Below are 26,952 nucleotides of genomic sequence, written 5' to 3'. Positions count from 1 at the left end.
ATTCTATGAAATGTTAAAGGGACTTATCTAAGAAAAATAAGATGATCAAAACTATGAACAATGAAATGACAATAAATTCACAACTATCAACAACTAAATCTAAAAAACAAAAACAAAGTAGAGAAACAACCAGAACAGGAACAGAACCATAGAAATGGAGATCACATGGAGGGTTATCAGTGGGGAGGGGGAGGGGAAGAGAGGGGGGAAGGTACAGGGAATAAGCAGCATAGGTGGTAGGTACAGAATAGACGGGGGAGGGTAAGAATAGTACAGGAAATAGAGAAGCCAAAGAACTTATGTGCACGACCCATGGGCATGAACGGGGGGTGGGGGGGGTGGGGAAGCTGGAGGGAGTGGGGTGCAGGGCGGAGGGGCAAAGGGGGAAAAATTGGGACAACTGTAATAGCATAAACAATAAAATATACTTAAAAAAAAGACGCCCTCTCCTATTCGTCACACCCCACAGCGCTGTGAGAACGAGCGTACAGCTCGTCCGCAGGGCGTCAGGACCCAGGCACTCATGCAGTGCTGGCGGGAACGCCTTTGTTGAGAAAAGGAACTTTTTGGGTCTATCGACATTGTTTTAAAATACGGAATGCTTCACAAACTTGCGTGTCACCCTTGCACAGGGGCTGCACTAACCTTCTCTGTATCGTCCCGATTCCCATACCTGTGCAGCCGACGCGAGCACTCAGTGTCCATCAACATTTACTACGTACCTGCCCACAGACCCAGCCATTCAACTGGGAGAAACTTCCCCAACAGATGCGGGCCTGTCTGCACAGGAGGACGACACACACGTGAAAGGGTGTTTGACACAAACACCGACAAGGACCTGGTCGGGTGCATGTAAGACGGAAGGAAGGCGATGTGCCAGAGACAGGTCCCCACGACCAAGGGGGAAGCTGGAACGCTTCTGAGCGACCCACTGGCAAGGACAAGTGTGCCGCGCCGCACTGTGTCTTGGGGGGCTGGCTGCGTTAAGGGCTCACCTGCTGCACGTGAGGCTCCTTGGCGAAGGAGATCCTGGCGATGGAGTGGGATGCGATGTGCAGCTCCTGCCCGTTCACCTCACCCTCCTCCACCTCCACGATGCCTGCAAGGGGGTCTGTCTGTCAGGCCACCGCAGTCTGACCCGGGCTCTCGGCAGCCCCGTTCCTGTGACCACCGTTGCACCCTAGGTGCACCAGGGCTGGCCTCTGCAGCCATCAAGGACATAAGGCCCCCTTGCTTGCAGTGACCCTCCTGGGTATCAAGAGGGAAAAGACACAAGCTCTCTTACAGCTGGGGCATGTGACCCACAGGGGGTGGCCTTGAGGAGTCAGGGAAGCTCTGACTCCAAGCCCCCACCCCCCACCCAGCAGGTCCCTGGGGTCTGAGCGGAGGGAAGAGTGGCCCTTTGGTGCCCTCTGACTTCCAGCCCACCAACGCCCTGGGCAGCTCCACTCGACTGGGCTGGTCCTGATCATCTACCTGCTTCCAGGGAATGAGACTCACCTGGGCCAATGGGCAGGTAAAGGTCGGCAGGTGGATTCTGAGTAATTTCTAACTGATGAACCTGGGAAGCTACTTGGGGATGTGACCTCCCTCTGGGGGCAGAGCAGACTCCCAGACAGACTTGTCAGCGGGACAGTGCGCCTCCCTGGTCTAGTTCTCTCCCATAGGAAACTCCTGCACGCAGCATGGGAGTGGGAGCTGGGAGCTGCTGTCCCCAGAGGAACTTGGGTGGAAACAAGTCAGCCTGTTCTCACAGGACACTACTACAGCACCCCCATCTCCTGGGGACGCTACCTACTAGCCCCACTGCACCTAACCTGACGCCTCCCACCCTGAAAGCCACCCCCAAGACCAGCAAGCAGGGACCCTGGAGTGACCAAGAGTGCATGGGTAAAGGCTGCCTCTTCAGTGGCACCTGGCCAGCCAGCAGCAGGTACCTGTGTTCTGGGCGCTGACAAAGGCCACCTTGTTGGTGTCGGGTTCCAGCCGGATGAAGCCACACTCCCTGTGCATGGGCTTCCGTGTGTCCGGGTGGAAGGCATTGAACCTGCATGGGAACCAGGGGGTGAGGGGAGGGTGCACAGATGTGAGTGCAGGGACACAAGGCCCCCAGCACAGGCTCTGCGGCCGCCCCCTCACTTTACAAGGCCCCCACTGAGCACAAGGGAACCCACCTCTCGTGCCCATGGAAACAGATGGTGTTCAAACACTACTAGACACTTGGGCAACCGTGGGCACAGGCTGCGGCCACCAGGTGCGTCTAGGCTTCTGCCTGTACCTGGACACACTCCCTGGAACCTCCTCACCACAGGCCACTCTGCCGGGCTCATCTGTGTCTGCAGGACAGAAGCTTTTCCCTATGACTCAGGGCCCCTCCCAAGGTCCTGCCAGCCCCTACCCCCGACATGCTTCAGGCCTTGGCACCGGCAGGTAAAACCCCACCCCGACACCAGGCCTGCCCTCCCGTGAGCTACCATCTCGCCTCAGACCCCCACTCACCCTCCAAGGCAGGAAACAGAACAGGCCCCGAGTCAGGGCTCGGCTTCTTGTCAACCCGCCTGCGCCTCAACGCAAGCTCACGGTGGTGACAGGCAGCTGTGCCGACAGGCCTCACGCCCTAACAGGACCCCCAGCACTCTGAGCAGCCGCCGGAGTCCACCCCTAACCAGGTCACTCCTGACAGGTCAGCGCTGGTGGCCGCAGCCCAGGCCCTCTCTCTGCCATGACTCCCCATGAGAAACGCACTCGAGGTCATAACCTAACGCCACCACTGCATTCACCAAAACACATACTTCCTACTATATTCTAGTTTGTAAGGCCAGTCACAGAATTCTCCACGGGTCGTGCCCGCTGTTTAAAAAGAACGGTTTTCATTGTGGGTTATTTTGTATTATCCAGAACTGCCTCCTCCTGTGTCATGAGCAGAATACTGCTTTGCCCGTATCCATTCTCTATAGAATGACACAGAAGCCCTGGCTGGTGGCTCGACTGGTTGGCGCGTCGTCCCGTTTACCGAAAGGTTGCGGGTTCGACCCCTGGTTGGAGTGTGTGGAGGAGGCAGCCAACCAATGTCTCTCTCACACAGACGGTTCTCTCTTCCCCCTTCCTCCTTCTCTAAAGTCAATAAACATATTCTCAGGTGGGGATTAAAGAAAATGGAGATGACAAAAAGGCATGAGATAAAAAATTAAAAAAAAAAACCCTCACCCAAGGATTTGTTTGTTGATTTCAGAGGGCGTGGGGCAGAGGGAGACTTGATGTGAAGGAGAAAACTGAGCGGTTGTCTCCCGTGCCTGCCCTGACGAGGGCTGAACTCGCAACATTCTGGTGTGTGGGGCAGCACTCCGACCAGCTCAGCTACTCGGCCAGAGCAGGATAGTATTTTTTAAAACAAGGTCTTCTAAACCCTTCTGAAGTCGCTGGGCACAACACGGTCGCAGGTTAATTTAATGACACCCTTCGTGTGCGAACCCCACAGTGCGGATTAGGGAAGGACAGAGTCCTACTTCGTGTGCTTCTTCATGGTTTGAACTAAAAACTGAGTGTTACTTCTGTAGTTAAAAATAAAAATATTCTCAGCCCCCTCCCCCGGGCCCGGCCCCCGAAAAGCAGCACTACTTTCCCACCGTGGGCAGGGGCGACGCCCATGCAGCTGTGGGCCTCCGATGATGTGGCTTTGCTGTCCAGCGAGAGTGTGAGCATCACACTGACAGCCCCTCGGGGACCTCAGATAGCTCGGGGGCGCGTCCATGAGAAAGCCAAGCCCTTCCCTTTTCAGTAATTTCGGGGTGAGGGAGGAAGCTGGGCACAAGCACTTACTTCTGTGTTTGGGGAAACAGGCTGTGGTCTTGCCAGCCTGGCACCATCCCACACACAGGTGAGCTGGGCTGTCCCCTTCTGCCCACCAAGTGTCCAGCTGGGGTTCAGGGGAGGAGGAGGGCACCTCTGGGACTCACTCGCCCCACCTGGTGTCCTCTGGAGGCCCGAGTGCACTTACGAGAAGTTGAGCACGGGCTGGCCCACGTGGGAGATGTGTACCTCCTCTAGGTACCGGAAGGGCTGCAGCGTTGGGAAGGTCCCGGCTCCCGGCGGGTCTGACAGCCAGGTGCCGAGCATCCAGGACAGCGGCTCCACCACTGGGTTCATCTTGGGGGGCTCTGAGGACAAACGGGAGAGATAGTCAGTGGCTCCGCATCCACTGGTCTCTTGATGGAGCCTTGCTGAGCTGTGTGTGAAAACACTCTACAGGCACGTGCTGTGTCATTGTGGCTGATCCCTCGGACTGTGAACATGCCACCAGCCACCTGTCGAGAGGGGGAGAAAAAGGCCAAACGAGCAAATGTCATCTTGCAGGTTGAGAGTCAGAACGTGGCAGTTCCCACACAGAAGGGAGAACGAGACACACGAAGGGACAGGAGTTCTGGAACGCATCTTGGCCTCTGAAAGGACACAACCTTCGGCTGTAAACAGGAAGTAGTCTGGGAGAATAATGCCCAGGAGGAAGGGGCGTCAAAGGGCTCTAGAGGTGGGGCAGTGTCCAACCTCAGCTGAAACAACAGGGACCGAGGAGGAGGCCATGTGGCCACACTGTGACAGCCCAGGCCCGCATGGGGCAGGGCGGTGGCCTGGCCGGCGTCGGGGTGAGAGCCCTTCCTCCCCCACTCGCTACCCCCTTCAGTGCTACCTTCGTAGATCGCAGGGGGCCAATGAAACGTTCATAATCGGACAGCAAGAATCTGAACTGGGATGTCAGTTAGAAGTCTTTGATGCACGTAAGGCACCAAAGCCTCAGAATCGGGAGTCCAGACCAGCAGAAGCTGCTGCCCACGTTTGTGAGCAGCCTGCCGTCTTTCCCCTCCCATCCATCTGCTCACCCCCGGGAGGCAGACAGCACTAGCCCTGAAGCTACAAGAGACAAATGTTGCTCCCCATCCTGTGCCCACACCTTCCAGTGAGGGGAGACCCGCCACACACAAAGCACTAAAGAGGCAGAATTTACTGTACATTAGATGATAAGCCAGAAAGGGAAGTGGGGGCTGTGGGCAAGGCTGGCCCCCCAAGGAGTGTGCGAAGACCTCCCCCGAGGAGAGTGGACCGATAGGCGCGCCCCCGCACAGGGATGCGGGGCTGGGCCGGCCAGCCTGGCTGGGGAGGGCTCTGGCCTTAACTCTGAGCAGCAAACAGAGCCCTTCAGAGGCCTGCGCGGGGCTGAGACCAGACCAGCAGACTGGCAGAGCAGAGTGGGTGCAGCCGCAGGAAGCCTCTGGTGGTGGAGGGCAGCAGGCGGGAGGCAGCCGGCGTAGAACCTGGGAGGGTGGGAGGGACAGGACTGGGCGTTTACGGCCTAAACAACTGAGAAGACCGGCTGCCACCAACTGACCTGCCAGACAGAGGAGCTGGCAGTCTAAACCCTGACCCTCTGATGGCAGCGCCAAGCAGCAGGACGGTGCAAGCCCAGGCTCTTTAGAGTGAACAGAGACCAGCGACTTGCAGACAGAACGACGCCTCGGGGGTCTCGCACCCGGCAGACTCCCATCAGGCCAGTGCAGCGGCGACAGTGCACTCTTTGCGACCTCCGGCTCCCTGGGGTCAGGCCCATCGAGGAGGGCCCGTGCAGTGTGGAGCGGTGGTCAGAGCCCGTGGTGGGAAGAATCCTAGGTGGATCCCCAGGCTGAGCAGGAGCCAGGACCCTGCAGCAAGCCCGCCCGAGACCCAAAAACACATGTCCACACACAGCACTGCACACGTGTGGTCACAGCAGCAGCCCAAACGTGGGAACAGCCCAAAGCCCTTCACGGGATGGATGAATGCACGGGGCCGTCCAGGCAACAGAGGGCTGCCTGGCACGGATGCTCGCCGACATGCACAGGGTCCTCCAAAGTGCTGGGCTGAGGAGCGCAGCCACGTAGGCCTGACCCCACAGACAGGATGTCGGGACGGGGGAGGCCGCAGAGCCCACAGGGACTTCCACAGAGGAAGACCCTGGTGCCACACTTACAAGATGCAGGGACAGAAAGTGAGCCACCGATTCTACAGCCACCATGCCTTTCTTGACAGGCAGGCCAGATCTGTGCCGCCCACACGGCAGTGGGTGGACACACGTGAGCACTGGAAACATGGCCGGTCCCCTGGGGCGAGCCCTCTGGTGTGCAGCACGTGGCGTTCCAAAACCCAGTCCCAGGAAAAGGACCCCAAACGCTTTAGTGGTCTTAGGTGCTGCTGGGCTGCACGTGGAAACAATGACACTGGGTTAAACGGTGTGTTGTTAGCGGTCATTTTGCCTGCTTCTCTCCCCCTTCTTGGTGCGGCTGTTAGAAAATTTTAAGTTACAGGTGACCTGTAACTTAAGACTGTCATGGACAGTCTTCACCCTCAGGGAGCACCGTTCCCGTGAACTGTCCCTGAGGACGTGACTAGAAGGCAGACTTCGCCAAGAGACGACGAGAAGTGACCGCAGAAGGCGTCTGAGTCCTGAACACAGTCCTCAGCAACACAAACGTGGGCCTGGTCCCGGGGGCCGAGGCCCCACCCGCGCGGCGCGGGCGCAGCTGTGGGAAGCAGGGCTGGGCGAGGTAGCAGGCTGTGGCCCATCACGAGAGTCGAGTCACCCAGGGTGACAAACCCAGAAACAGAACACAGGGGAGACTTCCTTTAAAAAAAAAAAGCGCAGCAGATAACAGGGCGGAGCTAAGACCAACTGCACCCGAACTCACTCAGTAGGGAAAAGCTTTTCCAGGGGTTTAGAGAGTAAGACCCTCAACTCCTCTGCTGTGAATGAGAGGGGCACCAAGTAAAGTGACTTGGGGGGTGTTTCAGACAGCGGGGCAGGAGCTCCAGGAAGGAACTGTCAGGTAAGACGGAGTTCAAGGTGAAAGGCACTGACAAGTCACAGAACGGCTCTTCGAGAGGGTGGCGGCGCGAGGCTCGTGCACCAGATGCAGCAGCAGAAAGAAACTAGAGGAAACTCCGATTCGTGTCCAGGTCCGAGCCAACAGAACACCGGTGACAGGGTATACAACACAATCCATAAGGCACTTGGGGTTGACACACACTGACCCTTGTAGCTGGACACTAGACAATACTCTTTCTTCTCAAGTTCCTCCAGAAGACTCCCGAAAACGGACCTGTAAATGGTCAAAGAAAGCCCGTGAAGAACGGAGCGTCCACTGCACAGCCTGGCCACACTGCACCAAGAGGAGCAATTACACTATCGGTGTCTCCCACAAGCATCGAGCTGCAAAAACACAGCCAGCCACAAAAAGTGCAAGTCCCGGCCCCACCGGCACGAGCACCGAGACAGGGCGGACCCGGAGAACCCGCAGAACAGCGGGGCGGTGAGCTCGCGCTGAGTTGGATGTAAATCATGCCTCAATAAACAAACAAAAAACAAAAAGCAACCAGAGGTTGAAATGCCCTTTCCCTGGGCCTGTTGACTAAGTTCCAGCAGCACAGTAGGGGGACACAAGTGGCCGGGGGACACTAGCCCAAGAGTGGGCTATCATGGAGCAGTCCAGCCCCCAGGGCCTCCGTCCAAACCAGTAGACAGCACCCCACAGGGATGAGGATTCTCTGCTGCAGCTCCCCTGGTGTTTTACGGAAAGCCAGAAATAGTGATTTGGGGGTAAACTTTCCCAATTTCTATAGATGTGTTCACATGAAAACAGCAGCCTCTAGGGCGAGCCACACACCCTTGACCCTGGCTATCCGGTCCAGGGGCTGGCCAGAGGTTGGCCTCACAGCACATGGTGCCTGGTGAGGGCTGGGGGTCTCAGCATGGCCCTGTGTACTTTGGTCCTGCCCCAGGTCCAGTCTGCGCTCCCCTCCTCCCATCCCTCTTAGAGCCGGGAGTAGGAAGGCTGGTGCCACCCTGCAAGTCCCCCACGTCCTGACCCAATGGCTGGCTCACAGCACGTCCAAAGGAACCGGCTGCCTGCAGCCAGTTTCTCAGCGAGCAGGCGTCCACTCTGTCCTCGGTGTACAGTGACACAGGGACACCTGTGTGTGGTGGGCAGGTGGGGGCTGGCCTACCTGGGCTTCAGCGCCTGCTAACTGGGCTTACGGGAAGGAGTCTGGGTGAAGTCTGACTGGGCTGACCCCCACCTCCAGGGGGCCCAGGACTCACGGGGACTCCTGCACCAGCCAAAGACGGATTCAAGGGGTTTCCACCCCTGCTGGGAGGTGAGAGGTTTGTGCACTTCCCCCAAAATGATGTCACAAGGCAGAGCACAGGTAAGGCAGGAGCACAGGTTGAAGCAGATGCCTAGGGAGGGTTCAGAAGGGAAAGGCCCCAGCTGCCCCTGCAGGATGGGCAGGACAGGCACGGGGGCTGCGGCAGAGTCAGGCCAGACAAACACAGAGCCCCGTCCACCCCGGGAGACGCTGGGGCAGCCTGGGCCGCAGCTCTGACACCACAGGGGCTAAGGCAGGGCTGCCAGTGGGCTGCTCGACTGGTCATACCGGTCCTGCCTTCACTCCGTTACACAGCACCAGCCAAGTCCCAGTGCAGGCCCACTGAGCAGGCACTGTGCTACGGGGGGCTCAGCAGAGGAGAGGAGGCCTGGAGGACTGACCAGGCCTGGGGGCGGGGCCCAGAGGACAGTCACCAGAACTGGCACATGGGGGGAGAGGCTCAGGGAGTACTGGGGGTTAGAAAGACGCACATGGGCAGGAGGGAGTGGGGGGATGGGGGATCGGCAACAACAGGGTTAAAGTGTGGGCCACACATGCAGGGATGGACGCCGCCCCCGAGAGAGGGGGGCTCAGCGCGGTCACCAAGTGAACAAAGGTGGGCGGGTGTTTCCAGAAGAGCAGGCAGGGGCACCGCTGAACGCCTGGCCTGCTGTGTCTGACAAACCTGTCTGGAGCCCCTTGGTCACACGTGTGTCTGTGAGTCGCCTCTGCCTTGGCCAGAACAGGTGTGCCAGGTGGTGTGGGCCTGCACGCGTCCAAGTCCAGCCTGTGCCTCTGGACACAGGGTGGCCGTTAGGGACCATCTGCTTCTGAGGCCACAGCGCTCACTGGGTGGACTCCACACACACCCAGCCATGTCCCGCGAAAGAGAGGAAGGGAAGAAGCAGCGTTCATTGGGCAGCAAGTTGTGAATGACTAGGAAACCCTAAAATGACTGTTTTGAAAGCCAGAAAAGACACCCCAAGGAGCAAGAGTGAAGCCCGACCGGACACGAAGGTCAGGAGCTGCAGCGTGCGGCTGGCCATGTTTTGCTCCGAGAAGCACTGCCCGTCCGGCCCCCTGGCAGGCTGCTGTGTGCTCGCAGCTCTAAGGAGCTTTGTCCGGGCCGGCAGTGAGCAACGGGTAGCGGGCAGGCGGGGTCTATGCCCCTCGCCAGCAGCGCCCCCAGCTGCTCCACCAGACCAACCTGCCTGGCTGCCCAGGGTGCTGCTGGCAGCTCCTTGGCCAGGTCTCCCCTCGGTCTCATCGAAGCTTTGAGTGGCAGGAGGACCCACAAGATAATTCTAAAATCCAGCCTGTCCAATGCTATTAAACTAACTCCTGAAGACCTGTGGAAGTTATGCTTCGTTAGAAAAATAAAAATAAAGTGAATTTAAAAGTCAAATAGAAAGTATTATAATAAGGGATCAAGCCTATGTGCCACTTTCGGTCTCTTCGAGTAAATCTGACAGGCTTTTCTATGCATATTTTCTGATTTCATGTTCCTTTTATTAAAATCTGAACCAAAATGCAAAAAAGATTAAATTTTCTGCAGGAAATTTAAGCTTCATTTTTTGGCTCAAGCAGCGAAAGAAGGCTTACCCATCCCTAAATTTTCTAAACTCCGCCACCTCCAAGGTTCTTCAAGGTTGTTTTCTGCCAATTGCCGGGAAATGTTTGCACCTGGCTGCTTGAGCGCGGCAGGAAGTGAATGCCAGCCCTGAAGAATGCATTCTGGGAGCTGTAGTTCCCTCCAAAGATGAGTCCTCAGAGCAAAGTACCAGCAAAGGCGGACCTGGAGCAGACGAGTCTTGGTGCCGGGAGGGGAGATCAAGTTGCGCCTGTGAAGGCTGGTCAGGCTGGAAAGGTCACGTGCTCCTGTGGAGCGAGGAGGGGGACCTGCACCCTCGGCTGCTTCCACTGACAGGGGTGAGGCGCTGCAGCCAGGCACACAGCAAGACCGCTTCTCTCCGAAGAGCTGCTCTGGGAACAGGCCCCTTCCTACCCTCTCTGGAGCACCGGCTGACCACTCCGCCTGGCTTTAGAAGTGGACGCTCAGGGATGGCTCCTGGCGAATGTGTCAGCGGATGGGCCCTGGACCCCAATGACAGGACCCATTTGCTGGGACCTGAAGACAGACTTCTTCCTGGCTGCCCCACTCTCACAGTGCTTGTGTCAGTGACAAGTGTCCCCAACATGGCACACTGACAGCACAGCCCAGCAGGGGAGGGACAGCCAGCCACCGCCTCCTGCCTGGCGCTGGCTGCCCCAGGTGAAGAGGACACGAGCTGACACTGGTGGTCCGTCTGGGTCCTGCTGGCCTGGCACACGGGGCAAGCTGTTCTTTCAAGGAGACAGCAAGGCCCTCGCTGTGTCGCCCGTTACAGAGAGGGCGCCACACACACGGGAGGAAGAGGCGGCGGACAGGAAAGGGGCAGACACAAAGGGAGGCCAGCCAAACTGGCATTGCTTGCGAGTGTTATGGTTGATCACCTAGTTAATCCGAAAGGCTAACCTGAAAACCTGTCAGAGCTGAGTGAATCTGATGAGACGGCTCGTTACTAAAGATGACAGCAGTAACCACACTAAACATAACAGGGAGGGGCTTCCAGTTTCAAGCCTGACATGTGAAAGGGCTTAGAAGTCACAACTCCTGTCCCTACAAGTAAAACACTGAACGAACTGAAAATCAGTGACTCTTCTTGGACCCATCAGAAAAGTAGGGTCCCAGAGGTCCCCCCAAATCGGGAGAGACATGCTACCACAGTATTGGCCAAGATGTGCTCACCCAGAGCAGAAACTACTGGACACACGAACTGGCAAGAACTCTCGACGGCAAAGCCGACGCGGCGCTGAGGCTGAGCGCAGACGAGCTTGAGCGAGGCAGGCTCCTGGGGGCTGCGGTCATTGGGCCCTGGCGGCCTTGGGCTTTACTCCCAGGAACCCACCCTGGGAAGCGGACGAAACAGCAGCTCCTGTCTCAGGCGGGGGCCCCTGGGGGGGAGAGGGCACTGTGAACCCAGCCCATGGCATTCTCCACTACAAAAGGCTACTCCGCAGGGAGGATGGCATCCCCGCAGCTGCTGTATCTCCCCTGCCGCGGGGCAGCCTCCACTCCGGCCCCTCTTGTCTGGTCTCCCCTGGGGGAGGAAAGAAGGGGAAGAAATTGTGCCAAGGTCACAGCCCAGGAGCACAAGCCAATGAGAGGCTGGCGCTTAATCGTAAGATTACAGAGCGTTCCCACCCCCACACCAGTCCTCAGGGTCCAGCCCAACAGAGGTTACAATGGAAAGGCCCCAAGGGGCAGAGTGTCCCCAAGGACAACAGGGGAGATAGAAATAAGGACATTAGAGGGTCTGAAGCCCCCGGCTCCTAAGCTGCAGCTGCAGCCAGCTGCTGGCCAGGTTAGCAACGTTACCTGAAGCTGAAGGCCCACTGACCGTTGTGTTTCTGTTATCAGACACGTCAAGCCCACCTTTCCCAGAACTCCATGCTGTGCTGAAAGGCAACAAAAACAGTCTGAAGAGACAGAGCCGGCATCGGAACCTGGCTCAGACACAGCACGGATTTTGAAACGATCAGAGCTGGAACTCAGAGTAACTATGGTCAATCTGCTGAGGGCTCTCCTGGGAAGAGTGGGCGCCAGGCAAGGGCAGGAGAGTGGCGTGCAGGGAGAAAGGCAGGGCTACAAAGGAAAACTCGGCACCAGAGCGGAGGAAGCCTCTGTGGGTGGGGCTGAGGGCAGAATCAGCGAGGACGACCTGTCCAAAGAAAACCCTCCCGCTGACATGCAAAGGGAAAAAGGAATGGAACCCCCCCCCCCAGAGATTGCTGAGAACCGTGGGGCAATTACAAAAGCGATACATACGCATCGTGGAATAACAAGGAGGAGAAAGGAAGAAATATGTGAGCCAACAACAGCTGAGAATTTTTCAAAATTCATGACAGACACTAAACCACAGATGCAGGAAGCTCAGGAAACACTAAACACAGTAAATACCAGCAAATCTACGCTTAAGCACTGTATTCAAACTGCAGAAAAAGACGGAGAGAAAGGAGCGCGAGGGAGAGTCTGCTGACCCACAGGGCGGAAGCCCGAGCCTCAGAGCGCTGTCCCCATCCACAGCACACGAGCAAGAGAAGGCAGAGCTCTGTCTCCAGTAAAACCGCCTTCAAAGGGAGGAGCGAAGGCTCTTTCAGACCAAGCCCAGGGAGTTTACTGCCAGCAGACAGGCCCTGCAAGGGACTGGGAGAGGCTCTTCAGGGAGAAGGAAGACACCACAGGTCAGAAATGTGAACCCTTGTGAAGAGCACCAGAGAAGGAAAAGTGAAGGTAAAACAAAACCTTTCCTTTTTCTTATTTTTAATTGACCCAATAAAAAAAGGTTTGTTCAAAATAATAATAGTGACGGTGAGGTTATAGCGTGAGCGGCAGGGAAATGAACGGCAGCAATCTATAAAGGACGAGAGGGGACTGCAAGTATTCTGCTACAAGGAGCTGTCACCACAGACAGAGCAGCGCACCGCTATCTGAACGAGGACGTAGGTGGCCCCGGCTGGTGTGGCTCAGTGGGGGGCATTGTCTTGCAAACTGAAAGGTTGCCACTTTGATTCCCAGTCAGGGCACACGCTCGTTGAGTGCGAGGTCCCTCGTTGGAGGCCTGTGAGAGACAACCACACATCGATGTTTCTCTCCCTTTCTCCCTCCCTTCCCCTCTTGTCTAAGAATAAACTAAAAAAAAAAAGGAATTGGTTTAGTTGTAAATATTTAATGCAAACTCTAGGACAACCACAAAAAGAGTTTTAAAAAGAATAATTAGGCCCTGGCTGGCATGGCTCAGTGGACTGAGTGCCGGACTGCGAAGCAGAGTCGCCAGTTCGATTCCCAGTCAGGGCACATGCCTGGGCTGTGGGCCAGGTCCCCTGAAAGGGGCACCCAAGAGGCAACCACACACTGATGTTTCTCTCCCTCTCTTTCTCCCTCCTTTCCCCTCTGTCTAAAAATAAATAAAATCTTTAAAGAATAAATCATAAAAAGAATAATTAACACACTAAGAAAGGGAAGAGAATAAAATCAAATAAAATGCTCAATTAAAGCCAGAGAAGGCAGAAAGAACAGGAAGAAAACAAAGGCAGAGAGAAAGCGGTTACAGACATGACAGATACCAACTCCACTGCAGCCACAGCCACAGCCACTTGCAAGTGAACCGTCCAGCAAACCAACTGAAGGACAGCGACTGTCAGAGCAGATCGGAAAAAAGACCCACCATCCTGGTGTCTGCAGGAAGCCCCCTTCAGCTGTAAAGACACAGGTGAACGTGAAGGGCTTAGGAAAACGTCATCATGCGAACTTGAACTGAAAGAAAGCTGGAACAGCCGGTTAGTCTCAGATGAAGCAACTATCAGGACAAGAAACACAGGTGTCAATTCTCCGAGAAGACACACTGATCCTTGAAGTCTCTGTCCCTAACACGGGCATCAAAACGTGTGAGACAAAACTGACAGAAGTCAAGGAGCAACAGACAAGCCCACTGTCACGAGTGAGGAGACTGGGCAGGCCGCATGGGCAGGGAAGTGGCAAGGACACAGCTGACCTCAAGGGCACCGTCCGTCCCTGGGTATAACTGACATTTGCAGACACTGCAGTCAATTTTATGGGTCACCCTGACTGGGTGGGGAGGCCGCCCAGAAGGCTGAGAACACCTTAGTCCTGGGTGTGCCCGGGAGGGCGTGCCAGGGGCCACCATCCCACCTGGAGAAGCGCAAGCAGCAGAGGCTCCCCTCTGACGGGGCGGGCACCACGGGCCTGGGCAGAACTGAGGGAAGGAGAACTTGCTCTCTGTCTGGACGCCGTACGCCTGCTCTCTGGCCTGTGGGCTCAGATCAGGACTCACCCCACCCTCCAATTCTCAGGCCTTCGGAAAGGGGCTGAATGGACCCACCAGCTCTCCCGGCTCCCTAGCTTGTCATGCATAATTGCAAGAGGCAGTTCCAGAGTTGAAGCTCTGCTCATGCATAAGCCTCTCTCTACACACAGACACACACACACACGTATCCTATCAGCTGTCTCTCTGGAGAACCTAACAGCTACTTACTCCACGCCAGCGACTGCAGAATACACACATTCTCCTCCAGCGCATGTTCTGGGCCCTGACACCTGCCGTCCCCAATCTGACAGACTGGGAACTACACGAGGGATGCTCTCAGACCACAGTGGAACTAAACTAGCAACACACAATAGCAAGAGAGCTGAAAATCACTCAAGTACTTGGAGATTCAACACGACAGCCCTAAGTAACAGGTGAGTCAAGGAGAAAGTCCCAAGAGAAATAAAGAAAAAAGTATCTAAAATTAATAAACTAAGTTTTTACCTTAGGAAAGTAGAGAAAAGAATAAGTTGAAAACAAGCAGCATAAAAAAATTAGAGTAGAAACTAAGGAAACTGAAAACAGGAAATCAGAGAAAATCAACAAAATCAAAGGTTGGTTTTTTGGGAAAAGATCAGTAAAATTGATAAACCTGTAGTCCAGTTAACTAAGAAGAAAAGAAAAAGTACTCATCACCGTGTGACAAATGAGAGAGGGTTGCCCCTACTTCTCATGCTCTTCCGTGGGCGACAGGTCAGAAAAGGGACAGGATGAACAAGCGCACGCCCACAGACTGGGCTGACTCGGGGGAAAAGCTGACTACTTCCTCGAAGGACACACAGCGCCAAACTCCCAAGGAGGAAGAGATAACCTGACAGGCCCGCCTCTGCTCTGGGGAGAGGTGGGGGGCTCATGAACCACCGTCTGGAGAGGACCTGCCTCCTGCTCTGAGTGGGCAGTCTTCTGTGTCCTGACGAGCTGGGAGACGAGGCCTGCATTTGCTAAAGGACCTGAGTCAATACCTAGTTCTCTACAGTCTCTTCTAGAAGGTAGAAGCAGGGAGAGTACGCCCCAACTCATGCTTATGAGGCCAGCTTTACCCTAGTACCCAAACCCCACAAAGACAACGCAAGAACGAACCGTGTACACACAAACACTTCTCCTGAACAGCGATGCAAAACCCCCTAATAAGCATTAGGGAGTGGAATCCAGCAATGTACGGAAGGGAATTAATAATATACCACGACCCAGTGGGTTTACTCCAGTATACAAGGCTGCTCAGCACTCTGCAGTCAACTAATTTAATCCATCGCGTCAGCAGGCTACAGGAGAAAATTCACATGACCACCTCAACAGATGGAGAAAAAGTTTTGAACAAAATCCAACACCCATTTATGATAAAAAGTCTTAAAAAACTAGGAAAAAGAAGGGGAACTTGCGCAGCTTGATAAAGAACAGTTATGTGAAAACACCATGGCTGACATCACACTTACTGGTGAGAAACGCAAAGCTGCCCTCCTGCGGTCAGGAACACAAGAAAGCACATCAAAAGTGTATAGGTTCCAACTGGAAAAACAACCTGTCCCACACAAAAAGGACAAAACTCCTTAAACAAACATAGGAAAAAAGTCTATGTGACCTTGGAGTTGGCCGTGAGTTTCTAGGTTCAACTCCAAAAGCACAGTCCATGTACGCAAATATTGGTAAGCTGGACTTTATTAAAACTGAAAATGTCTACACTTGCCCTGGCTGGGGTGGCTCAGTGGGCTGGGCATCGTCCTGCAAGCTGAAAAGTTGCTGGTTCCATTCCCAGGCAGGGCGCGTGCCTGGGCTGTGCTCTGCCCCGGCCAGGGTGCTAACAGAGGCAGAAAGCACCCATCGACGCTTCTCTCACACCCTCTTATTTCTTTCCCTCTCTCTCTCCCTTCCCTCCTCTCTCCAGAAAAAAAAAGGAAAAGAAAAAAGTCTGTTCTGAAAGGACACTGTTAAGAGAATAAAAAGACAAGCTATGGACTTAGAGTTACGGGTCTACCAAAAGGAGCCATTCCTGTCACCCTCCTTGCCTTCCTGCCTTCTCCCTGGGCCCTGCGTGGGCCGCGTCTTCCTCTGGCCCCAGGTTTTAGAAAATTTCATGTTCCTGACCCTTGTTTCTATTTCATACAATTTCATACATTTAATTTGCAAAATAGACTGTATCATTATTACTACATAAAAAAGAACTTGTATGCAAAACACACAAAGAAGTAAAAGTCAACAATAACAAACCACCTAATTAAAAAACAGGCCAAATATCTTCAAAAAGATGAATGAACTTGACAACCCTTTAGCTTAATGGGCTAAGGGAAGAAGAGAAGGACTCAAATGACTGAAACCAGAAACAAGAGTGGGGACATCACCGTTTGCACAGGGATGAAGAGTGTGCGAGAGCCACGGACAACTGCACCCCGAGAACTGGATGACCTCGATGCACAGATGTCTGGGCCCACCAGGACTGACCCACGAAGGGACAGGTCTGACGAGACCCACAACCAGTAAAAATCAGTCATGAAAGAGACTCCCTACAAAGGCCCACCATCTAAAGAACTAATACCAGTCCTCCTCAAACCCTTTCGAAACGGAGAAACACTCCCTGACTCACTCTAGAGGCTTGCAGGGACACTGCAAGGACAAAAAGCTGCAGACCAATATCCGCTACAAACACCGGGGCAAAAACACTCAACAAAATACGTGTAAACGGAACTCAGCAGCGCACTGAAGGGAGTGCGCACCGTGGCCACGTGGGATCTAGTCCTGGCAGGCAAGGAACCCATTTAGCATACACGGGAAGACGGATGGACGTAGGAGGCCGCGCCCACAAAGTGATGGGGAACCCCGGCCATCTCAACTGATGCAGAAAAGCATTTGACAAAATTCAATGCCTTCATGATCCAAGCATTCCACAACATAGGGATGAGGAAACAACCCAAACATAAGAAAAGCCCCAGAGGAAAAACCCCGAGTGGGCGTCAGACTCAGTGGTGCAAGACGGAAAGCTTTCCTCCGATGGGAACAGGACGAGGACGCCCACTCTCGCCACTTCCACCCGTACAGAGCTGGAGTTCTGGCTCTGCATCCACATCGGAATGAAGAAAAATCACCTGTTTGTAGATGATATGATCTCATGTGAAGAAAACCCTCGATCTCCACGAAAGAATTCTGTTAGAGCTAATAAATGAAGTCAGCCAAAAGAACAGGACACAAAGTCGACACACGAACCAGCCGCATGTCTGCAGACTGACGTGAAGAGGGTTACAAAACGGTCCCCTGGACGGCAGCATAGTTAGGAATCGACCTACCCAAGAAGCAACAGCCCTGTACAACGGGGACTACAAAACCCTGCGGGGGGAGATGAAAGACCCAGAGTGCAGAGCCCAGGGGCACGTCCGTGCACACGACGGTCAGAGGACAGCCGGCAAGGGTTCCGAGACCATCGCTGGGGAAGGACAGTCGCTCCAGCCGACTGGCGCCAGGAGACCGGGAGATGCGCAGGAAAGACTGGCACCCTCGCCTGACCCCACATAACAAAGATGAGCTCCAAACGGATCAAAGACCTCAATTAAGACCTAAAAAAATACCTCAGACAAAAACATAGGACACAGGACAAAAGCTTCGTGACACTGGACTTGGCAATGATTTCTTGAATGTGACAGCAAAGGCACAGGTAACAAAAGAAAGAACAGGCAAATGAGCCCTCATAAAAAACCTAAGGAAGATTCACATCAGAAGGCACTATCCACAGAATAAAGGACAACCTGCAGGATGGCAGAAAATACCCACAAATCGTACTTCTGATAAAAGAGTGATATCCAGAACATACTGAGAACTCCTAAAACCAAGAAACAAAAAACCAACCACCTGATTAAAAAATGGGCAAAGGACGTGAAACAGACCTTTCCCTCAGAAGACACTTGAATACCCAATAAGCACAGGCTCCCAGCACTGATCCTCAGGGAGTCCCAAATCAGAACCACGGCAACCACAGCAAGGCAGCACCTCGCACTCACCAGGAGGGCTTACTGCAAAAACCAGACAACACGTGCCCGCGGGGACACGGAGAGGCGGCGACCCTGCGCACAGCGACGGGAATGGACAATGGGGCGGCTGCTGCGGAAACCAGGACGGGGGTCCTCAAAAATTAAACAGAACTGCCTGACGACCCAGCACTTCTGCTCCTGGACACAGACTGGAAGAGCGGAAACCAGGGTCTGGAAGAGACACCTGCTCGCCTGTGTTCACAGCAGCATCAGAAACAACAGCGACAGCACGGAGGCACCCAGTGTCCACGGACAGATGGACGGATGGACGGACGAGCGGTGTGGGCCCTCCACACGAGGGGGCCTGCCTCAGCCTCAGAGAGGGAGGAGGTTCAGACACAGGCTACGCAGCAGGCACGACCCTGGAGGGCGTTACACTAAGCAAAACGAGCCAGACTTAGGTGCTGCAGGATCCCACTTCCATGAGGTGCTTGCAGTTGTCCCAACCAGAGAGACAGCGGGGAGACAGCAGCTGCCGGGGGTGAGTCAGGGTCTGACAGACAGAGTCTCAGAGTTACGACCGCTCTGGGGGGGACAGTGGTGACGGCCACACGGCACCGTGAGTGTGTTACCACCCACTGAAGTGGACGCTTGAAAAGGGTTAAGGTGGTAAGTTTGTTGTTACATGTATTTTAACTCAGTATAAAAAAAGGGAACAAATGAAGGAAGTTATTACCCCACAAAAATACACAGAGGAGCCTTAAATACATGTTGCTCAGTGAAAGAAGCCAGCCTGGAAAAGCTCACACTCGAGTCCACACTCCCCGTGCTTCCGCCACATGGTCTTCGAGGGAAGGCCAAGTGAAGAGCCAGTGCAGAGGTCCCTGGATGCCGGGGTTCAGATGGAGAGATGGATGAGTGGAGCACAGGGGTTCTGGGGGCCACTCGACTGGTCTGTACGATCCAATACTGGCACAGTGGACACGTAAGATGATGTGTTTGTCAAAACACAAGAGAGCGAACCTTAACGTAAACGATGGACGTAGTTAATGAGGACGTATCGCACTGGTTTGTCACTGGTAATGAATGAACCCCCGGCACAGGTGGTAAGGCAAGATGTGAAGAACAGAGATTGTGAAACTTGGGAGGGAGGAGGAGAAAGTCTCTGAATAGTTTGCTGTGTTTTCTGGAAATCTGAAAATTTCCTAAGAAAATGTAATTAAAATATAATCAATGGAAAATAGAAGTAGAGATGAAACAGGAATATCAAACAGTGGTAAATGTTGAAGCTTGGAGATAGGAACATGGAGGAGTTATTACACTTTTCTGTTTGAGGTCAAGTCTTTCCACAATGAAGTCTTTAAAACTCCAGGTTAATTCAAGAATTATAAGGCCCTGGCTGGTGTGGCTCAGTTGGATGGAGCATCGACCCCGAACCCAAAGGTTGAGGCTCAGGTCACAGGTCCAGGCCCTGGTTGGGGTATGTTGGAGAAGGTGGCCAATTGATGCTTCTCTTACTACATCAATGTGTGTGTGTGTGTGTCTCTCTCTCCTCTCCCCCTCCCTGAAAAACAAGGAAAAAATACGTCCTTGGGTGAGGATAAAAAAGAATTATATGTATAAAACAAGAAAAATAAACAGAGTTTTTTGGAAGTGAGTATGAAATTATTAATCGGAGGGAATGGCTGACTCACACGTGACAGAGTGAACACGCATGTTCTCTCGGAACGCCCACCCCGAGGTCAGCAAGGTGGGCGTCGGCAGGCAGGGAAGTGACACCAGAATGATGGACAGGGAAGTATGCTCACCCTCACTGGTTCAGAAATACCAACGTGCCCTGATACAACTGTCCCAGGCTTTAAAACGTCGTGGCACCCCGAGTTAGAGCAGACTTGAGGACAGGTCACCATGTCCTACGAGAAGGACAATCAGCACCAGCTTTCCAGAGGGCAGCTGGGACCAACCCCTGAACCCTAGAACCCACAGCCCACCGGCCCAGCTGCTCTGTCCAAAACTAAAGGGACTGGTGGAGGAAGACTGACTAAACACGTGCACGGCCCTTCCACACGAAACCTGTGCGCGAGGATCAGAAGACTCCTCGTTGACAGCAAAGTCCTCACGGCCCTGGGAGCCACCGAGAGCAGATGTTCTGAGGACAAAGAAAGACAGCAGGCAGTGGCCACAGATCCAGTGGGAGCCTTGGGCCAGCCATGGGGACCATGCTGGGTGCCTTCTCTCCCTGCCACTGCTGCTGGAGTCCTGTGCCACTGCCTCCCACGGAGGCAGAAGGCACTTTGGCCCAAGAGAGCAGCCTCGGTCCCAGGCTCCTCTCCCCTCCCCTTCCCAGAGCCCAGCCCAGCAGTGTCTGGGGCCCCCAGCCCGCTCCTGCCTGGCCTTTCCACACCCCCACCCCCCAGCACAGACACCTGCAGGCTTATTTCCACCTTGCAGATACAAGTCTCCCCTGCAGCCACACTCCCTTTGTCTGCCATCCTCTTTTGTGACTCCCTTTCATGGCTAAACCTCTTAAAATACCTCATCCCTGCCCCCCCCCATTCAGCTCTACTCCCATCACTCCAAGGAGACTATGGTCACCAGTGACCCCATGTGGCTGAATCCAGTCACCTTACATCCACTCTGATTAAAGCTGTATCCAACCCAACCAAGCATGCCTACTGTCTGAACACCATCTTCCCCCAGGCTCCCACGCCTAAGCAGCCTCCTGTCTGGAACCCCCTCACCGGCCTGGGGCGCATGCTCCCCTGTTTCCGTCTCCTTTCCGGATCCTCTGGGGCTGCACATCTGTAGGCTCGGCCTGCTCTTGGCTGGGGGCTGGGCCCCTCCCCAGCCACACAGTTTCTCCAGGTGACCTCACGCAGTCCCATGGCCTTGAGCCCCTCTGACCACTGTACCACAGCAGATGCGCACAAAACTCTAAGGGGATGGATGGGCGCTGGCTCCCCACATCAGCACCTAAGGAGGGTCTCATCCTCAGTTCCCCTCAAAATTTTTCTGTCACATGAGTTCCAAAACGGTCATGGAGTATCTCCCCCGCAAGAGGGGGAAATCTGGATACAGGAGGTAGTGGTGAATAAAATAGCCAGTAAAATGTACACTGACAACTAATTACAGTTGTGTGGAGGGGACACTGAGCACATGGCACCAAGACCACGGCAGGTCCCCTGGCAGCCCAAGGGGAGAGGCTGGGAGGGTGCGGCACCGCACTTACTGAGGGCCGGCCTCGGCCGAGGCGTCCACGAGTGGAAAGACGCCCACTGAAGAACAGGAAAGGAAACGAGGGTTCACCAAACTGAAGACTAAGACGCACCGTCAGGCCCCATTTCTACCTACCAGTAACCCCAACTGTAGATGGATCGATCACTATAAAAAGATGGAGGCTCTCAGACTGCATTAAAATACAACTACACAATAAAGGGATGTAAAAGGGTTAGAAATAAGGAGACTAAGAAATAAGACTTTAAATGGGACACAAAGGGTTCTTCTGTGTGGGCAACTGTCAGGGACGCACACCTCCAGCAGCAGGGCCTTGAATTAAAAAGCAACACTGGGCAGAGAAGGAGACAGATCTGCTGACTTCTTCCCAGACTACAATGAGACCAAAAAAAAAAAAAAAAAAAAAAACCCACAAAAAACAAAAAAACAAACAAAAAACCCCACTGGATTAAGCCACAGAGAAATCTCCAAAGGTTCTAAAAAGCAGCTCTCTTTAAGATTAAGACCACATTACTGGCACTTAAAGCAATAAAGTTCTTAAATAGTTTCAAATAAATTAGCTCCCCTCCCCTAATCTACCCACTTGAAACACTGTCAACTCCGGTGTAACTCATGTGGGTTAAAGAGGCACCGAGGCTGAGGCCAGGAAGGAGTTGGGAGGGAGCAGTGGCATGAGCAGTACCAGGCCGACCCACACCCAGGGGGCTCGGGGACAGAGGAAGGGCTGAGCCTCAACCCCGGGGGGTCAGGAAACAGACACGCACAAGAGTTCCTTATGCCTCCCGCCTGGGAGCCAGAACCACCGCAAAATGAAACTGACGACAAGCAGAGAGAAGTGAGGGGTAAATGAGGCAGAAACAACAACACCGACCTGACTGATGGAGTGGAAGGCTGGCTGTGTGGGAAGACCTGCAACAGTGACAAACTTTGGGACACCTGACCAAGAGGAACAGAAAAAGTGACCAAAAAGTACACCAAGAAACTACAAAAAACAGCTCAAAAGAGACAGGAGAAGCCAAAGGGTCATTCTGGCCTGGACAACAGTGGCACTCACCTGCGGCAGCTCCGCCCCGAGAGCATGCTTGGGAACGCACAGGACGGCTCTGGGCCATACGGTGGCGGCTGGCCGGGGTCCAGGAGGCCCTGGGCGGCCTGTCGCACAAGAGCCTCTTCCCTCCCAAAGTGTTAGTTATATCTCCAAAGACAAGCTGATCCAGGTTAAATGCGTGATGGGGCCGAAAACATTTTCCACCTATCTGTAACGGGCAAAAGCTCCCCTCCTCGCCCTGGCCTGGTGGATCCACTGGCTGGAGCATCATCCCGGAACCTAAAGGTTGCGGCTTTGACACCCCATTTAGGTGTGCACAGGAGATAACCAATCGATGTTTCTCTCACGTCAATTTTTCTCTCCCCCCCTTCCTCTCTCTCTAAAAGCCACGAAAAAATGTCCTTGGTTGAGGATTAAAAGAAAGAAGAAAAGATCCTATCCTCAGTATGTAAAGACTACCTAGAAACCAACTTTTGCAAGTGTTAACCGGTAAAGGGGGAAAAGCAGAAACAGAGCCGATAAACACACGAAAGATCCACCCAGCCTATTTGCACAGACACAGACATGCAGGACACAGCAGACAGAATACTCTGAAAGATCCCACACCAAACCTCAACATCAACAGGAATGAAGTTGGGAGCCAGGGAGAAGGGGATTTTCACCTGTATGTTTCTGTAGCGTTTAAACTTTTACAGAATGTATTCTACTTGGTGAGATGTTTAAAGTCTTATTGTTATTTCTAACGTTCAAAATGACTTAACTCCAAGGATATTTACAAAAACGTGAGTTGAAAGACCCTCCCTGTGACTCTGAGTCTCCTGACAGTTTTCCGTCTGCCTGACTTTCCACGCAGATCCTAACCCACCTGGAATCTAGTTTGTGAGGTATGCAGCAGATGCTGACCTTACCCCATCCAAGGCGAAAACTAAGTATCGGGGCCCCATTCACTGAGTAGCTGACCCCACAGAAAGAGGCCCTCTGGCTGCTGGGGTCAACTGTCTGACCTGGGCCCTGCCTACAGGGTCTAGCTACTACCAGAGCCCTAGCGGAGCAAGACCCCTAAAGAACTGGCAGTGGGAGCCCGAGGCAGGTACTGACCGCGGCCGGGGGCTGGCAGGCTGCTGGGGCGTGGCGCACTCCCTCTCTGCAGCTCGTCCAGCTTCTCCTGCAGCTTGCGCACCTGGCTGTCAGAGCGGCTGACACGCTGTCGCAGGCTCCTGAGCTCCCCATTCTTCTTCTCCACCTGCTCCCGCAGGCAGCATGCCCGGCTCCGGTTCTGCCGCGCGGAGAAGCAGTAGGAGTGCAGCGAGTCGATGAGCTTGCAAGCCCCTGACGCCGACAGGATGACCTCATTGATGGACATGGGGCTAGCGTCGCTGTGCTCGCTCTGTACAGCCTCTGCAGCCGGCTTCGGGGTGACGTCTGTCGGGGGCGCGGAGGAGCTCTGGGAAGGTTTCTGTGGCGTTGCTGTCAGCGATGAACTTGGGGGGCTCTGGGCCAAGCCTTTGTCGGGCCCTAGGCTGGTCCCGCTGCAGCCAGGCTCCATGTCCCTCTTCGGCCTCTTCCGGTCCACAGGCTCCCGGGGGACAGACGGCCTCTCTCGAGTGTGCCTGGAGGAGAAACTGTAAGAATGAAGTGAGCCGATGAATTTGCAGGCCCCAGATCCTGGGGGGGAAAAGTCATCCATGGAAATGCCACTTTTATCCACCAGGCCCTCATCCGGGGTGGTACCGCTCTCATCGCCGGCATTGCACGGCGGCTGGTTTGCTTCAGTCTGGCTGCCTGGCGCCATTGTGGCCAGAGTGTTGCCTGGAGGCCCCTGTGCAGCCTGCCGAGCCCGCTCCGGGCTCGTGGCTTCCCCGTGCAGGGCGGCTCGCTTCAACTTGCGGGTCTCTGACTGGGCGGTCAGGTTCTCACTCGAGGACGATGGAGAACCTGCAGCTCCTTTCCCATCGGCTTCACTCGCATGTCCCCTCAGGCCCCCCGAGGCCTTTCTGGTGTCCTTTCTCCTGCTGCGGCCATGGCCTCCAGACCCCCTCTTCTTCTCAGTCAGGTGGAAGATGGAGGGCACGGCTGTGGGCTTGAGCAGGCGGTGCTGATCCTCCAGCCTTTTGGAGAAGCTGTCTTTGGTGAAATGTTCACTACAGAGGAAAGAATACTTAGTGGGGGTCCAGTTATCCCTCTGAACAGCTTTTAACCACTGGATCAGACGCTTTGAGTCCTTCAGGGGGAACCTGCAGGACAACCAGCAGAGCAATTAGAAAGAATTGCGTGTCTTCACCTAAAATGATCAACTGTAAAAGCAAGACAAGTGTTTTTGCAAACACCCAAACCTGTATCGACTTTACCCATTTAAGAATTTGGTAAACACTGCAGGAACGCAGTGGATGGCAAGTTACTACTGGAATGGGGAGATGGAAGACGTGCTGTTTACTCTGAAGGAGCTTACAGTCGCAGGGCAGATAAGAACGAAGGTAGCTATCTCCTCCCAGAATGCTGGGAGAAGCGCAGGATGGCGTCTAGACAGCAGGAAAAGCTCCAGGAAGCCCAGAAGTAGCAGTAGTTCCTAGAAGGCATCGGCTAAGCTGCCCTGCAGGCACGCCCGAGATGAATGACTTTGGGTGCTAACAGTGAGATGGCCGGTTGCCCTGTTGAGAAGCCAGACCAGGTGTCGGCCGGCAGAGACGGGAGCCAGAGCCCCCCAGAAGCTGGCTGTGTGTTGCCCCAGTGGTGACTCAAGCAACATGAGGATGGGAGACCAGTTCTCAAGAGATCAGACTCAAAGGGGTAGTTCTGTGCTCCTAATATGCTCCTGGCCCCGGGGAAGATGCTGAGTAAGCCATTTACTAATTCCTTCTAAGGCAAGACCTGCACTTAGAAAACCCTGACCAAACTGGGCTCCACGGGGCCAGTTGCTCCCTCCCAGTTCACGAGCTTGGTAACACACCTGAGAGCTGTGGACCAGGCCTTGGGGCGGAACCTCACTGCTCAGGAAGTCCTCCTGGACTTGACCTTCTAAACTTCCTGAAGACGCTCAGTTCCCACAGCTTTGCCCCCACACCAGGTTAGACCGTTATGAATGCCAACAGCAGCCTTCTCTGCAGGGCTGTGCCTCATTTTCGAAACAGAAACAAAACTTGAGGGACCAGAGGCTCTGAAGGAAACTGGAAGGCATGGGGGCTGCTCGGAAACAGTGTAGTATTACTGTGGATTGAGAGTGACAACGGAAGACTGCGTGCACCGCAGCAAACTCGTAGTTAAATCCACAAATACCGTTGTCCCTCGGGTCTTTCAAAACGAAACACTAACACCCTTCAGTTCACTGTTGCGGGGCCTCCTGCTCCTATGGGGGTTCCAGAGGCCTCTGGACGGGCCAGTGGGCAGAGACCCTCGGCAGGGCCAAGCGCCCCGCAGCCTCGAGGGGAAGCCGGCCAGGAATCGCCGCCGCTCCAGAGCAGGAGGCAGTCGGGCCCCTCCAGGTACTCGCCTCATCGCCCGGGCACAGCTACCTTTCCGTCCCTGAACCCGGGACCCTTCCAGAAACAGAGCGCCTGCGGCGCGTGTTAATCTACGAGATATAAGACGCGTTTGCTCTGCCACATTCCCGAAGGCAAAGATCAAAGCAGCCTCCCCCGCGATCAACCCGGCAGATAAGCCACAGTCATCGCAGAGCACAACTGACCTAAGAGGTTTCCGGAATACACGGCTTCTGGAAACCGGCGGCGCCACCCCGAATCAATGGAGCGCGGCGGCCGCGGAGTAGGGGCGAAGGAGGTGAGGTCAGGGGGTGGTCGCCAGGTGGCTGGGGAATGGCCTCCCGCCGGCCGAGGGGTGGCTGCCAAGGGGCCGAAGGGTGCGCGAAGGATGGGCGCCGCTGGCCGCGAGGTGGAACCCGGCAGGCGCTGGTGGCCGTGCGGTGGCCGCGAAGTGAGCAACGCTGGTCGCGGTGACCGAAGCGTCCGGCTCAGAGACGGCGGCCCCGGCCAAGGTCACACAGCGCCCAACGCTGACTCACTAGTAAGACCGGCCTCGAGGCCCGCCGCGGAAAGTGCTTCTCGGGCCCGGCCGCGCGGCCTCAGTTTCCCCGGCGCGGGGCAGGGCCGGGCGGGGGCGTGGCCGAGTCAGGCGGGCGGAGGGCCGGGCCCGGTTACCTGTGGAAGGAGACGGCGCGCTTCTCTCCTTTGCCCTGCCGGTTGGAGCAGTTCGCGGCCGCGCAGCAGATCACCATCTCGGGCCTCGGGCCGCCGCGCCGCCGCCAGGCTCCGGCCCCTGCCTCGTCGCGCCGAGCCCGGAGCGGGACCGCCCCGAGGGGAGGCGCGCGGCGACACGGCTGCGGGACGTGGGAGCCGGCCCCCGCGGCGCCGTACGGCAAGATGGCGGCGCCCGCCTCCCCGCCGCCCGCAGCGCGCCGTCGGCCTCCGGCGCGACCGTGGTCGCAAGCACCCAGCGGGGCGCTGCCCGCTGCGAGTGGCGTCGGGGGTGGGCAGGGGCACCTGTGCCGACAGCTCTGTACCAAGACATGGCGCGCCGAGCCCGTCCGTACGGCAAGATGGCCGCGCCGGCAGGTCCGGGATCGGGGCGGCTTGACGTGTTACCCCCGAGGCTTCGCTCCCCGCCTGCG

At 55.1% G+C, this 26,952-nt stretch overlaps 1 protein-coding gene and 1 non-coding gene across 3 annotated transcripts in view; both read right to left on the bottom strand.

The window, feature by feature from the left end:
• The window catches only part of THAP4 (THAP domain containing 4), a 33,787-nt gene extending 6,874 nt beyond the window's left edge, over positions 1–26,913 (bottom strand). The window contains exons 1-5 of one of the 2 annotated variants that reach the window (XM_053919346.1): positions 26,483–26,913; positions 23,430–24,565; positions 3,998–4,157; positions 1,938–2,047; positions 996–1,099 (exon numbers count right to left, since the gene is read on the bottom strand). In XM_053919346.1, the coding sequence (XP_053775321.1) occupies positions 996–1,099; positions 1,938–2,047; positions 3,998–4,157; positions 23,430–24,565; positions 26,483–26,559 (1,587 nt within the window). In that variant the 5' untranslated portion in view covers positions 26,560–26,913. Of the gene's footprint in view, positions 1–995; positions 1,100–1,937; positions 2,048–3,997; positions 4,158–9,771; positions 9,886–23,429; positions 24,566–26,482 lie in introns of those variants that run through there. The other variant, XM_024564103.3, reaches the window with a different exon arrangement.
• On the bottom strand, positions 588–694 carry LOC112308126 (U6 spliceosomal RNA). The gene has a single exon (XR_002975126.2). It is a non-coding gene; the product is annotated as a U6 spliceosomal RNA (small nuclear RNA).
• Positions 26,914–26,952: the final 39 nt, after the last annotated feature.

The sequence above is a fragment of the Desmodus rotundus genome, chromosome 2 (genome assembly GCF_022682495.2).
Source record: "Desmodus rotundus isolate HL8 chromosome 2, HLdesRot8A.1, whole genome shotgun sequence".
Taxonomy (NCBI): Eukaryota; Metazoa; Chordata; class Mammalia; order Chiroptera; family Phyllostomidae; genus Desmodus; species Desmodus rotundus.
The sequence above is the reverse complement of the archived record's forward strand: the minus strand, read 5'-3'. Positions and strand labels throughout refer to the sequence as shown.